Raw genomic sequence first — 14,014 nt, forward strand, 5'->3', positions numbered from 1 at the left:
TAGTTCTACTAAACAACGTTGAAAATAGTGGGTAATTAGGTGGTAAGTAGAAATGACTAAGACTGAACAGTTTACATCGATCATTTCGAAATACAGCTAGAAGATTAAATTTACAAGAAATAACAAAAATCAGTGAAATTTGGAGTTACACTAAGCATAGTTTGAGGGGGAAAGCGAGCATCCCCGGTGGGGATACTTCAGCTGACTTCTTAGGGGGGGAACAAAATGTGATTGAGGGGGAAAATCCCCCTCATCCCCCCCGGTAATTCGCACCCTGCATACTTACATAAATAAACTTTAATTGAACAAAAGATTCATTTGTACGACTATCTTGACAATTTTGCAGGAGTAAATAAAGCCAATATAGGCTATCTATAGAAAAAATACTTTCTCATCTTCAAGACAAGCAAGTAAAAGAGTTAACATCACATTGGGTATAAACACAGGAAACTATAAGTGGTATTGTAATTATCAAATTAGTTCCTTATAGTTTATTTTCTGAAGAAGTTCCTTATAGTTTATTTTCTGCGTTTAACTGAAGAAACAATGGATTCCTTAGGCACAAAATTCACATTCTCTACCAAATTAAGCTTTTCATTTCAAGAATTAATGAGAGAGTAGCCAAAATCGCACCACGTTTTACACAAATGGTTTTAATTCGAAACTTTTGAAGAAATTGAAAATGATTTTTTGATCGTATTGAATTTTATAGTTTTCCAATTCTTTCATAGTGATTTCATAACAATATTTTATCATTATCATTATAAAAATGATAATATTTTAGGAGGCTGCGATTGGTGCGATTTACGCAACAGATTTCCCAAATCGCACCACCATTTGAGTACATGCAAATTTTACAGTAAAGCATATGATTAAAGCAAATTATCATTTCCATGGAATATCGTATTATTTTATTAATATTATATTAAGATGAGGAATAGTACATCTTTAAAGAGAAAAAATACTGCAATATAAATAATAGAGCACAGAAATAACACCTTAGAAATGAGCTAAGTAGAAATGCAATCTGTAAGTAAAACAAATTAACATTTCTATGATGTATCACATTCTTTTATCTCAGTATTATTAGTACGAGGAAGAATATATCATTAAAGAAAAATATCCATATTGTTGACTCAATGATCAATAATCCATGAGCAATGTTGTTCATAGTCCTATAAACGTAAACATAGGTCTACCTATATTTAAGAAAAACAGACAGCTACATCTTATGTGCACAAAAATCTCATTGGAATGCACGTTCATCTCCTGAAACACCCATAAAAGACTCATGTATCCAGACTTCACACAAACATACTGTACCATATCTTCGACTAAATTTTGTTGACAAATGATGCAAAACCAATCTTGTTTATTGATTTCTAAAGCCAGATTTAAAACGCTGCGAATATGTAGCTCGGAGCATCTAATGTATCTACTTTGCGAATACTACTTTTGGTGTTAAAGTTTCCTGAAACACATGCAGACCTAGCTGAACATTCAGAAAGATTAGGTCTCTCCACACGTTTGGATACTTTTGATTGCCTTTGCCGTTGTTCTTCAAGATGCTTTTTGTAAGGACTTGATAAGAGACCTTCTGTTCTTTCTGGTTGTTTATTGGTAGTTCCACTTCCTCCTGCTATTGGACTGGGCAGCATCACTTTATTTTCTATATACTCTCTCAAAGTACGATTCATAGACCCCGGAGACCATTTTCCATATTGTCATGTACCCACTTTGTGTGAACGATAACGAGAAAGAAACCAAGAAAAACAATTACACCGCTGGAGCCAAAATCGCACTGGTGCGATTTCGGACACACTGTAGTAGTGCGATTTGGGAAGCTACGCCATATTTAAAAAAAATCTTTACATACCTCACAAATTAAAAAAAAAATAACTTGAGTTTGTCACTTCGATATTTTGTTTATTACTACTTATTGAAACATAAGCTAATTTTCTTAGCTTAATTCCTATTCTACTGTAAAATACCCCGAAAATCAGTAAGTAGTACTAAACTTTTATTCTACTGCATCTGCACCACACACATAACTTACTGAACATCGTCACCTTACTGTGAATTATGAGAGTACGGTTCTTTTTAAAGTAGGGGTGGTGTCATTTAGAACCCGGTGCGATATTGGGAACTCTCCCCTAATAATAAAGCTATGAATAAAAACATTGCTAAGAGCTATATTTAATGCTAAGCTATTTTCTTTTGCTAAGAGATGTATTTATTTATAAATATTTCTAGTCATTACTATCATATATAGCCTTAAGCTCGTCACGTATGAGGGATGTCGTTCAGCGAGTACAGTATCCGGGGCACATACAAGAATATAGTCTGTGATCCGGGGAAGGGGCAGAAAGGAAGCGGTCTGGGACCTGTGTGTTAGATCCCAACCCAATAATTCACGAAATCTTAGAACGTGACCCATATGTTAATTATTTGTGGGAAAAGAATTTTTATTCAAAAGAAATGGTAAGGTACACTCTTGTTAATTTGGAGAATGCAACCATGTTTTCAATTTAGTGGAAATACTATTTCCGCATTGCAACAAATAGTAGATGTTCTAGCCAGTTTTGTGGGATTCTACTGCAGTCTTGTTTTAACAGCTTACTATCCCCCACATGGCTTTCAAAAACTAACGAATAATAATAATATCAGTAATAGAAATAGGTTACTTGTGTTTTCTTGTGTATTATGTAAGTTTTTAAGTACTGTGAAAGTACAAAGTTATGGGTTATGTCAAGATGATGACAACCTTCACCCCTCCAGAATTTTCAATTTTTAAAGCATATTTGTTGGCGTCCTGTTTTTCCTTTATTACATGCTTCTCTTAACCTTATTGTTACAAGCATCGCGGTGGGTATATTTATATGCTGACAAATGTTTTGTGGATACGGATTCTTCCAATTTAACGTAGGCGACAGACACAGAATAAAATGTGTTATGAAATTAACGAACTCACGTTACGCCTAGTGATATTTCAATTTAACAAAATGAAATATTAGTGTATAGACATGAGAATGTCGTCACCTATCTTGTATTTACACGCAATGAATTATGTGAATTTGAATATGTCATGTATGTCTTATGTTAGTTGTAAAGAAATATTTGAGATCAATATATTTCAAATATTTTAAAATATATGTGAGCATTAGTATTTTAATGTGAAATATTTGACTGGTCAAATTAATAAATAACTAAAATATGTTTCTTGTTTTCAAGATAAGTAATAGTTTATAAATGTCATTTTATGTATTATGCTTGGAAATTAAGTATATGTATATTAAAAATTTAAGTTTGTTATTATAAGTGGTATTCGTGATATGCAAGTATGCAGGCACTCGATAATCAAACAACATCAGATGACTGGAGACTACAACATACCAGCCGATTTGCTCAAGGGATTAGAAAATAATACAATGAAAGTACTGACTTCATTTGCTAACAAGATCTACCTGAATGGAGAATTGCCAAATGATTTTCTTGATGTTACAATTGTTGCATTACCCAAGAAAAAGCAAGCATAAATGTGCAGTGATCACAGAGCCATTAGCCTTATTTTAGCCTTAGCCTTATTTTCCACATTGGAAAGATCAATGGATTAAACATACTGAAAATGCGTCTCGAAAGTAAAATAAAAGGGATGTTGAAAAAAGATCGGTTTGGTTTCCAGAAAGGAAAAAGCATCAGAAACGCTATTGGGTTGATGAAAATTATATCAGAATGAGTTCTTGACGTAAAGGAAGAGTTGTGTTTGTGCTTCATCGACTGCTAAAAAGCTTTCGATTGAGTTAATTGGACTAAACTGCTGAAATTACTTAAAGAAATCGGGGTTAACTGGAGAGATCGACGATCCATTCGCAACCTGTACATAGGACAGCGAGTGAAATTGCGTTTGAATGAATGAGAAACCAGTGGAGATTGGAAGAGGAGTCAGACAAGGATTAGTTTGTCGCCCCAGTTATTCAATATTTACAGTGAATGTTTAATGAAGGAAGCGTTAATGGGAACTGGAGATTTCAAGATTGGAGGGCAGATCATTAACAAGATCAGGTATGCAGATAATACGGTTATAATAGCTAAAACCGAAGAAGGACTACCGGAGATGATTGACAAAATAGTTGACACTGGAAAACTGTATGGAATGGAATTCAATGTCGAAAAATCGACAGTCATGCTATTATGCCGTGGTAATGAGCTCTTACGGGTCAGAGTAGAGCAAAGAGAACTTGAAAAGGTAGACCATCTCAAATATCTGGGAAGTATTTTGACAAGAGACGCTTATTGCACCAAAGAGATACGATCAAGAATTACCGCACCCAAAGAAGCACTCAACAAGAAAAAGCAAATATTCTTAACTTAATATTGGACTAAGAAAGAAGCTAGTCAGGTGTGTTATATCAAATGTTAGACTGTATGGTTCAGAGGCTTGGACATTATGTAACTTAGGGGAGAAATATTTAGAGAACTTGAAAATGTGTTGTTGGAGAAAGATGGAGACAATAAAATGGACGCAAAGAGTAACGAATAAAGATGTTTTAAAACGGGTACGAGAGAAGAAGACTCTTTTAGCTAGCATTCTACATACGAAGATGAATTGGATTGGACACATCTTGCGAAAAAATCGTCCTTTTCATATCAACATAGAGAGAAAGACGGAAGGAAAGCGAGGAATAGGAAGAAGAAGAAGACAATTGATCGGTGATTAAAAAATAGATGAAAATATTGGAAGTTAAAGTAGGGAGTTTATGATCAAGAAACGTCGAAGAAACATTTCCACATCCGAACCTATCAAGAGGCAGAATACTTATTATTATTATTATTATTATTATTATTATTATTATTATTATTATTATTATTATTATTATTATTATTATTATACACGAATGTATAATTACACACAACCTCTAATATGTATAATTTATTTTTGCAGAATATGGCAGCATCTTTTAAAACTGGTAGCTGATCATTCCACGATTGTACTGACAACACATTATGCTGAAGAAACCAGACGGTCCCATAAAGTAAGATTCATTTTTTTAAAAAAATCTGTTTAAGTGTAATTTAAACACCTAAGTACATGTACTAACATTTTATATAATGTTAATATAAAATATTTTTCTGCTTCAATAATATTGAATGTACTAAAACGAAACTAAGTTTCAATATAAGCACGAAATTAATTCTACAGAACCTGCTGTCTATTTATGGTTCAGAAAACAGAGAAACCGTTTACATTTATTAGATTTGAACCTAAACCGATAAAATTAAATCAAATTATATATTAGTATTATTACTGATAATGTTAATAATTTGTACGAGGGTGATTCAGAAAGCAATGCTTCCAAGGTGATACCTTTATTTGTGTTTGATAGATAGCACTGATACAGGTTATCAGTGGAAAGCTTGCTACAGACGGTGCCATCATTTTTCAACATAGTCCCCATTACGAGCAACACTCATACCAACGCGATTTTCATGCCGCCGAGTGTCGACGAAGAATTGTGGTAGCTGCTTGCGACACTATTGCCGAACTGCCGTTTCTACCTCCGCGTCACAACTGTAGCGTTGGTTCTTAAGGTGATCCTTAAGTTTGGGGAAAGAGTCAAAAGTCGCAAGGATCAAGATCCGAACTGTAGGCAGGATGAAGAATGTCAACAACACTTTGCAAGCAGATGGGACAACTTTGAATCGTTTTGGCGGAGGACAGGACGTGTGACGGTACTCCATTGACTGATGCTTCGTTTCCGGGTCGTAACGGTGTATCCAGGACTCGTCGCCGGCGATGAATGCCCTGGGCGCACAACCGCCCGCAGTCAGAAATTCAATGACAGCCTACTGTTCTAACTGGACGTCAGCACTGGACTGCTTCATTACTCTTGAACGAGAAGAGATAGGAAGATCAAACAAGTGACATTCTATAGCTTGAACATCAGTGCATTAATGGTAATGGTAAACAGTTCAGAATGTTTGTAGTATTGTTGGCCAAGTTGTGGGCTTGGAGCCATTACTTTCTGAATCACCCTCGCATATTCATTATTTATCTTTGAAATTTCCAATAAGGAAATTCATCTGTTATATAACTGTAACAGCTAACTATTGATAATGTGACGATAAATAAATAAAAATATCCTTTATTTGATTACCCTAGTAATGTTAACCTTCAGTGTGATAGCAATGCATATAACGAAATCAAAATAGCCTGTAAAAACTAATCCCGGGGTTAAGAGCACCTTTTATTTTGATTTGTATAAGAATAGATCGTAAGTTATACTACAGTTTCTTATTATATCTCTTGGAATGAACTAATTAATTAAATATGAAATTTTGAGCTACCAAAGTGAAACCATGGTTGTTATACATAGCTTGAAGCAACGCTATACAGCCAATTAAATATCTTTACTACTATACATGTCCAGATACAGTTAATAACTCTTATAAAGAAAACAGTGTTCACTTTCCCATATATTTAGACGGAACGTGTAATGTTTTTGTATTTTTTCGCTAACATTTGGTAACTGCACTTGAATCCCTTGTACTATGAATATCTCATATGTTTCAATGAAGGGGTCAGAGACTTTCTATTTCGAGTGTCGTGCTGGTTGGCGCTGCTGTCGATGTGTGATTTCCCATACCTGTGTGATGGGTATGTGTGATCAGATGTTTCCCATACCTGATTTCCCATTCGATGTGTGATAAATTGGCAACATAGCCGTGGTCATTCACTTCTTTCCTCTAAGCAAAGGGAGGGTTTTCTCCGTCAGAGGGTGGCGGAGGTAGGGCCGAAGTATGTTTCACATATTTTCCGAGGGCACACTTGAAAGAAAAAGATTCTAGCTTGTTATGTAACATGATAAATTTCTAGTAGATATTTAAATAGAAAGGAATAGGATTGTGATGTAATTTTGAGTTTAGCGTCCCTTTCAGCAGCAAGGCTATATGAGACATGGATCTTTAACGTAAGATTTGAACCGCATGAGCCCCAGCAGGAAGGCACTTATGCTAACCGCTTAGCTATGAGAAAGCTCGGATAGGATTTTTGTTTTCAATAGAGATTTCCAGGTTGAGCTCAGAGCGCTCGAAGCAAAAAGTGCACTGGACATGACCAAGCTACACGTATATGAATAGTCGGTTGAATTTACATAGGCAAAATTCCTGGAAACCTTCCTCCCCCTCAAAGAAAGAGAATAGAATGGAAAAATTTCCACACTTGCATACTTCAATACTATTCACAATGCAATTTGAGATTAAATAAATTAAAAAAAAGGCATTTAAAATAATTGGTGTTATTTAATGTTTCACCTTAGAGTAAGATTTATTCCAAGTTTTAGAGAAAATATCTTTATCTAATTTAATTCAAGTAACAACTTAGCAGCAAGTATTTAGTAATTAAATTCGTTAAAAATAAATAAACCTTCATATTCTTGCAAATTATAAACATACTATTCCAAATCAAATTAACATTTAATTGAATTAGATAAAATTGCGAATTACTTCTCTTTCCAAAACTATCTCAAATTTTCATAAATTAATTCCTAACGAAGGATCACACAAAATCTCTATGTAATATTTAAGAATCTGATCATCAAATTTATTGAAGAAGGAATGATCTTATTTAATTGAATACGAAATGCATTCCAAGACCTACTTCTAGTACAGTAGTATGAGTAAAAGTTAAAAAATCCAACTGTCACCAGAGCCAAGATTACCAATATGAGAAATTAAACTTTCAAATGTGTTCTTTCGTTTCACCATTAGCAAAAACGCATTAATAGCTTTTGACATACTTCAGTTTAAAACCCAACGAATCATTTATAATCAGGGTGTAGGCCTTTATTTTTCATTCTTCTGCATTGACCAACCCAGTTCCTTAAGGCTAGTTTTCGACGGAAGCATTTCGACGGAACGTATCATCGATATCCTACCCTGTAAAGTAGCAAATGCTATAGCATTTCCCATTCCATGGCATATCTTATGGCATTTCTTGTCAATAGAACCTGCTATATTTTGTGGCGTTTTCCCCAGCATTTCTGGTCCGATTGCAGCGCCGTGGTGTGTTAAAAGGAAGAGAAAGATTTTGTACCAAATATCCATGCTCCTTTTTTCGTGTGTGGGAAATCGAATTGCAGTAAAGAAAAATGAGTTGAAGTAGGGATGCTATTATTATGCTGATTAAAAAATATGAGGAGCATCCTTGTTTGTACAAAGTTAAAAGTCCTTTGTATCATAATAAGCATATGCGACAAGGGCCTTTAGAAGAAATAGCGACTGAAATTTCTGTTTTTAGTTTCGGAGCCTTAATTGCGCTCTTCTCCAGTCCTTTGTTTTGCTACGTCACGACGAGATACTTATCAAAATGCTACCGTGTAAAAGAACTATATACTTTTGATGCCATAGAATATTATGCGAGACTTTTGGTAGCACATCTGCTACTAGAAATGCTACGATATGCTTCTGTTTAAAACTAGGCTAAGGAACTATAGACGTCTGATTTTTATGCAAATGCATATTTTGTTTGCTTATATATATATCTGTTAAACTTGACAACAATAATACAGCTCGAATTTAAAGTTTTAAAGTGCTTATTAATGCACATTTCAAAGGTTAGAGCATATATTAGTGTTTAAGAGTATTCAGTATACTCTATATGTTTCTATTCTGGATGTTTACTTACAACATGGAATAAATCCAATTTTAGTTTGTATTTTCAATCAGGGGTAAAAGTGGATCTGAAAAAGTATGAGGACGGTAGGTAGCGGCCTGACGTCCCGTCGTACTCCTGCCTTTCTTTGTCCATTATATTTTTTTAGGAACTGGGGGAACGTCGTACTTATTTTCTGGAGGTAGGAGGACGGCATCCCCCCACGTTCCCCCGCACTTTTACCCCTGTTTTCAATGCATTGCAATGCATGTCTATGCAACGCAATTCAAGTCTATGCAACAGAACGACTTTTTACATAGGAAGATGGAAGAATATCTAGTTTGTAGAGGACCAATAATGTTAGTAGTCAATCAGCAGAGCTACAATTGGCAAGACATTAAGACAAGTCTGATAATGATAGACAGTTTACTATCGCGTCAATATCAATTCAGAAACAAGAGACGCGATGGATGCTGCTCAGTGCATGCTTAGTTCTAGCTTATGAAGTTTGGCACCAGCTCCAGTCAGTTTCTGGTAAATTCGGGCTCTCTCTTTCTCTTTCTGGGAAAGAAATTGATGGACGTTATTGCTAGAAATCTCCGACAACAAAACAATTGAAAACATGGGAAAATATGTTCAAGGATTAAATTTGAACTGCCAGAAAAAAAAATAGGTAGATACTAAACTTGTTCCTTTCGACAAATATTGTCCAGTAATATCTATTGATGTTAACAGGTTATATTCTGGCTACACTGTCACAACTACAGTAACACCAAAAAATGAAGAGAAGCATCTTATATACTGCAATGCTAATTACCGAAAGGCAAAACATTTTTGTACGGTGGAAACGTGTAGAAACGTAAGGATCCTATTATTTCGTGTAAAGTACAGGTAAATGTACTCTAAAATACAAATGTGAAGAAAAACTAGATATTATGTTCTCACATCAATGTGTTTATTTTAATCTCATAATTTGTATGTGTTTTACAGAGTTAAGAATCTATAAACTGTAACTGTCATAAACATAAATCCTGAAGAGAAGGCCCTGTAAGGTAAAGTAAACTTTCGATGTCATACAGGGTTTGTCCGGAAAGTAATAGGACTGAGTCGATTTAAAAACATTTACTGAGCCAATCGTTACAATTCTTTAAAAACTTTCAAAATAGGCTCCTTCTGCGTCGATGCAGCGCTGCCAGCGCGATTTCCAAGCATTGAAGGCGTCACGGAAGTCATTCTCCGTAATAGCCTTGAGAGCCGCGGTGCAAGCTGGTTGGATCCCCTCTGTCGTCTCAAAATGCTTGCCTTTCATCGGGCGTTTCAGGAGAGGAAACAAAAATAAGTCCTGGGGCCACATCTGGGCTGTAAGGCGGCTGCGGAAGCGTTGGGATGCCGGCCTTGGTCAGGTAACTGTTCACAAGAAAGGCGGTGTGAGCCGGGGCGTTGTCGTGGTGCAGCTTCCAGTAGGCTCCGATGTCTGGTCGAACCCGATTGACCCTTCGTTTGAGTCTCTTGAGCACTTCCACGTAAATCTTGGCGTTGACGGTTTGTCCAGGAGGAACAAATTTATGGTAGACAGTCTTTCAAACCAAGAAGGACTACTGTCTTGCATAAAGTGTTAACGAGTCTATGAGTGTAATGGGTTAAAGTCAAACTTATAATGAAGTGTCCAAGGATTTATCGAACTTAGAAATTTATTGTGTAGTACCGAGAAAATATTATTATGCCTTTGATGTCAAAAAAGACAATGAGCATCGTTTTCACTTTGGATTTGCTCATTCTTCCCTTTTTTGGGCGAGGAGACGCCGGCGTGTGCCACTCGGAAGATTGCCTCTTTGTCTCGGGATCATACTCAAAGATCCATGATTCATCACCTGTGATTACGTTATTCAAAAATTGGGGGTCACTTTCATACATGTTCAAATTTTCTTGGCACAATTCCATTTGCCGCAATTTCTGGTCGTCAGTGAGCACTTTTGGGACAATCTTCGCGCACACCTTGCGCATGTTCAAATACTCCGTCACAATTTCATGAACCACAGTTTTTGGTAAATTTAACATCTGGACAATTAAACGAATACTTAGTCGACGGTCTGAGTTCAAAACTTCACGCACACGAGTCACATTGTCGGTGTTCGTCGAAGTCGAAGGTCTTCCAGCACGGTCTTCATCGGCGACCTCTTCCCGGCCCTCCGAAAAGGCCTTGTGCCACCGAAACACACCACTTCTTGCTAAAGCATCATCTGGGTAAGCCTGCTTGATCATATCAAACGTCTCTGTCTCAGATTTACCGAGTTTAACACAGAATTTAATCGCGTACCTCTGCTCTAACTAACGCTGCATTTTCGGCTTGCACCACTCACAGAAACACGTCGCGCGAAACAGCCTGTCCTGACTCTCCGTGTGCTCGGAGACAACTGACCAGCCGCTCGTTCGTTAGCTAGGAACGCCCTCTACCGGATCCAGTCGGTGCGCGCACGCTCCGAAGTACAGTCATGGCGGAATAAAATCAGTTCTATTACTTCCCGGACAAACCCTGTATTTCACATACAAAACTTCATCACACCTTTATTGTATATGTTTGAAAATACTCTTTCTTGTTGCATTGTAAGTGCTTATTAAGTGCATATTCTAACACATTTAACAGTATAGTGCATGCATATTTCATGAATTTTAAGTGCATAAAAATCCGATGTCGGGTTATAACTTGAGATCACCTATTTTGTGCTGTAATCACCTTCTGATGTTAGTAGTTTCCTCCACTTATTTTCTCATTTTCGTCTGGATTATAGGTTGGTTTCCTCAGAGCTGGTCGAGTACTGATGGAGAGCTCCCCAAAGCAACTAATTGAAAATTTAAACGTCACGACTTTGGAGAATGCTTTTCTGGCCCTTGCTCATGAAGAGGGAGATCTCGATTTAATTGGACATTTTGAAAAAGCGAAACAACAGTATAAAGAACATAAAAAACAGCATGCAGGATTAAAAAAACTAAAGAAAACTGCAGTAATAATTCAATTCGTAAGTGTCTTTATTTAAAATTCAATAATTATGTTTAATAAAGTTAAATAAATTTTTTACATTTTGTTCGTCTATTTAGTTACCCTGTATTTCAATATCACTTGACTGTTACTTTTATCATGGGATGAAAATTCGACGAAAAAGCCAGATTTCACTGGTTACATTTTTGTTATTTACCAAAACTCATGGTCCACTATCCTGTGTTTACATTTTCTCTTAATGTACACCACCGAATTCTTTCGTAAATTTGGTATAATGAGTCTTTATCTTCAGCACAAATTATGAAAGAACAATAAATGTGATAAACTTTATTTAATCATATTTTATTAAAGAACAAAGTTATGAAGTTAAGCCGCGTGTAAGGAAAGGTTGCTAGTTTCTTTTTTCATGGCTGTCAAACTCTTCGTTCTCTCGACAGGAGCTGGTGCGGTTAACTTTGTTCTCGGAACCTACGTAAATACTGCTGTAGTGACCGCGATAACTCGTGAAACCTGGGCGCTTGCCCGTACTAATAGAATGCTGGATACCAGGTTAACGTATTTGGCTGTTCTTGCGATAAAGCAAGAAGAATACAAACTTCTTGAGCTGTCGGAAGTGATCGATATGTTCTCTGCGGCACATTACGCTTCATTAATAAAAGCACACTTTTATTCTTTCATTATTACCATAGACACACGTAAGATGCTGTAAAAATCTAGTTGTCTTATATTGTACAATCGTCAAATGTCTTCTCATTAACATTTTCCATTATAACATTGGAATATCAAAACAGATTACTGGAAGTATGTTCGTTTCATCTTGGCACACTTCCCGCCAGTGCACTTAGTTGCCCTTTAAAGTACTTTATGCTTGCATTCACTTGAACGTTTTAATCCAATGGATGTCTTATTGACTTTGTCGTGTTAGTGACGTTAGTTGTCAGCCAGCCTATCAAATGAGGTCATTGCTATTTGGCGGGTATTTGAAGTGCTCACTTGCCGCACGCGAATAAGTGTGTTACAGTGATTTGTGAATGGTGTCGCGTTTTGCTGTGTTCCTAGAGTATTGTAACTGTCAACTTAACCGTAGCGTGGCAACAATGCGTTGCAGATAGATCCATCCTTTAGGTGGAAACAAGGGCGTCATTTAGGGGGGACATGGAGGGGCATTTGCCCCCCTGAGTTTAAGATTTATATAGATTTTATCAATAGAATAGTAGTAAGTCAGTGAAAAACGCGAAATTTTACTTATATCAAGGGGTTTGCCCCCCCCCAAGAAAAATCTGAAATGACGCTACTGGACGGGAATCGTGTTAAGATAAAACAAACGTACTCTTAAGTATGATATAGACCAGGCACGTAGACAGGATTTCGTAAAGGGGGGGGGGTCCGTGACATGAAATACTGAAGACCGAGGTGCTCGATCAATCTAAACTACTTTACTAGCAACATATACTGGTTTGTTAGGACAATAAAATAAGGATATGCTAGTAAGTATTTTAATAAACTATGAAGAAATCTCGAATAAAACATTAAAAAAAAGTATTCAAAAATATTTTACAATACTTACGTTGTTCGTTTGTTAATTCAAATATAACAGTTTTCCTTTCATTGTGACCTTAACTATTATAAAAGTACATATCCAATATTATAAAAAGTACATATTCAATAATATCTTGTAAAATATTTTCACAATAACCGCGTTCCTTTCTCTATTGAATCAAATGTTAAAAAAACTTTTCCACATAACTTGTTTGCTTTCATTATTCCGTGAACTAGTGTCTGTTGCAAATGACAGGTTAAAAGAGCAGTAGAAAACTGTTTCTGAAATAACATGTTGTATACCAGGGGTGCCCACAGAGGGGGGCTATGACGCAAACTGCGTCATTGAAATATTTGGGGGGGAAAATCTATATAAATATGTTTGAGGGGGTGTAAAAATTAATTGAAAAGATCCTTTTCATGGAAGAACACCTACGGATAGACAATTGGGGGGTGAGTCATGGACATAAGGGGGGGGAGCACCACTGTGTATACTGGCGAAAAATTATGATAAAAAATGTCCACACTGTTACGGAACGGCACTATACTTTCGAAAGCTTGAAATTTCCCTGACTAGTAGCAGAAATTCTGAGAATTCCGTAACTTTTTTAGAAATTTTTAAATTTCCTGACTTTCCCAGAATATCCCGCTCATTCGCCACTACGTATTACAAGTCATACAAATCTTGTCATAGGAAAGACTAACCAAAAGCTTCCTATATATATATATGTATATTAATTTTTAACGCTAGTTATTATTTTTCTCGTTTCTTTTTGTTTCATCCTTCCTTAATTTCTTTCTTTCTGGTCACGAAGGGGGGGGGGAGG

At 36.2% G+C, this 14,014-nt stretch overlaps 1 protein-coding gene across 1 annotated transcript in view; it reads left to right on the forward strand.

The window, feature by feature from the left end:
- The window catches only part of LOC145667068 (ABC transporter G family member 20-like), a 130,029-nt gene that overhangs the window by 43,862 nt on the left and 72,153 nt on the right, over positions 1-14,014 (forward strand). Inside the window, exons 6-7 of the mRNA XM_081734767.1 lie at positions 4,943-5,033; positions 11,440-11,667. Of these exons, the coding sequence (XP_081590893.1) occupies positions 4,943-5,033; positions 11,440-11,667 (319 nt within the window). The remainder of the gene's footprint in view (positions 1-4,942; positions 5,034-11,439; positions 11,668-14,014) is intronic.

This window comes from Thermobia domestica, chromosome 12 (assembly GCF_964235325.1).
Source record: "Thermobia domestica chromosome 12, izTheDome1.hap1.1, whole genome shotgun sequence".
NCBI lineage: Eukaryota > Metazoa > Arthropoda > Insecta > Zygentoma > Lepismatidae > Thermobia > Thermobia domestica.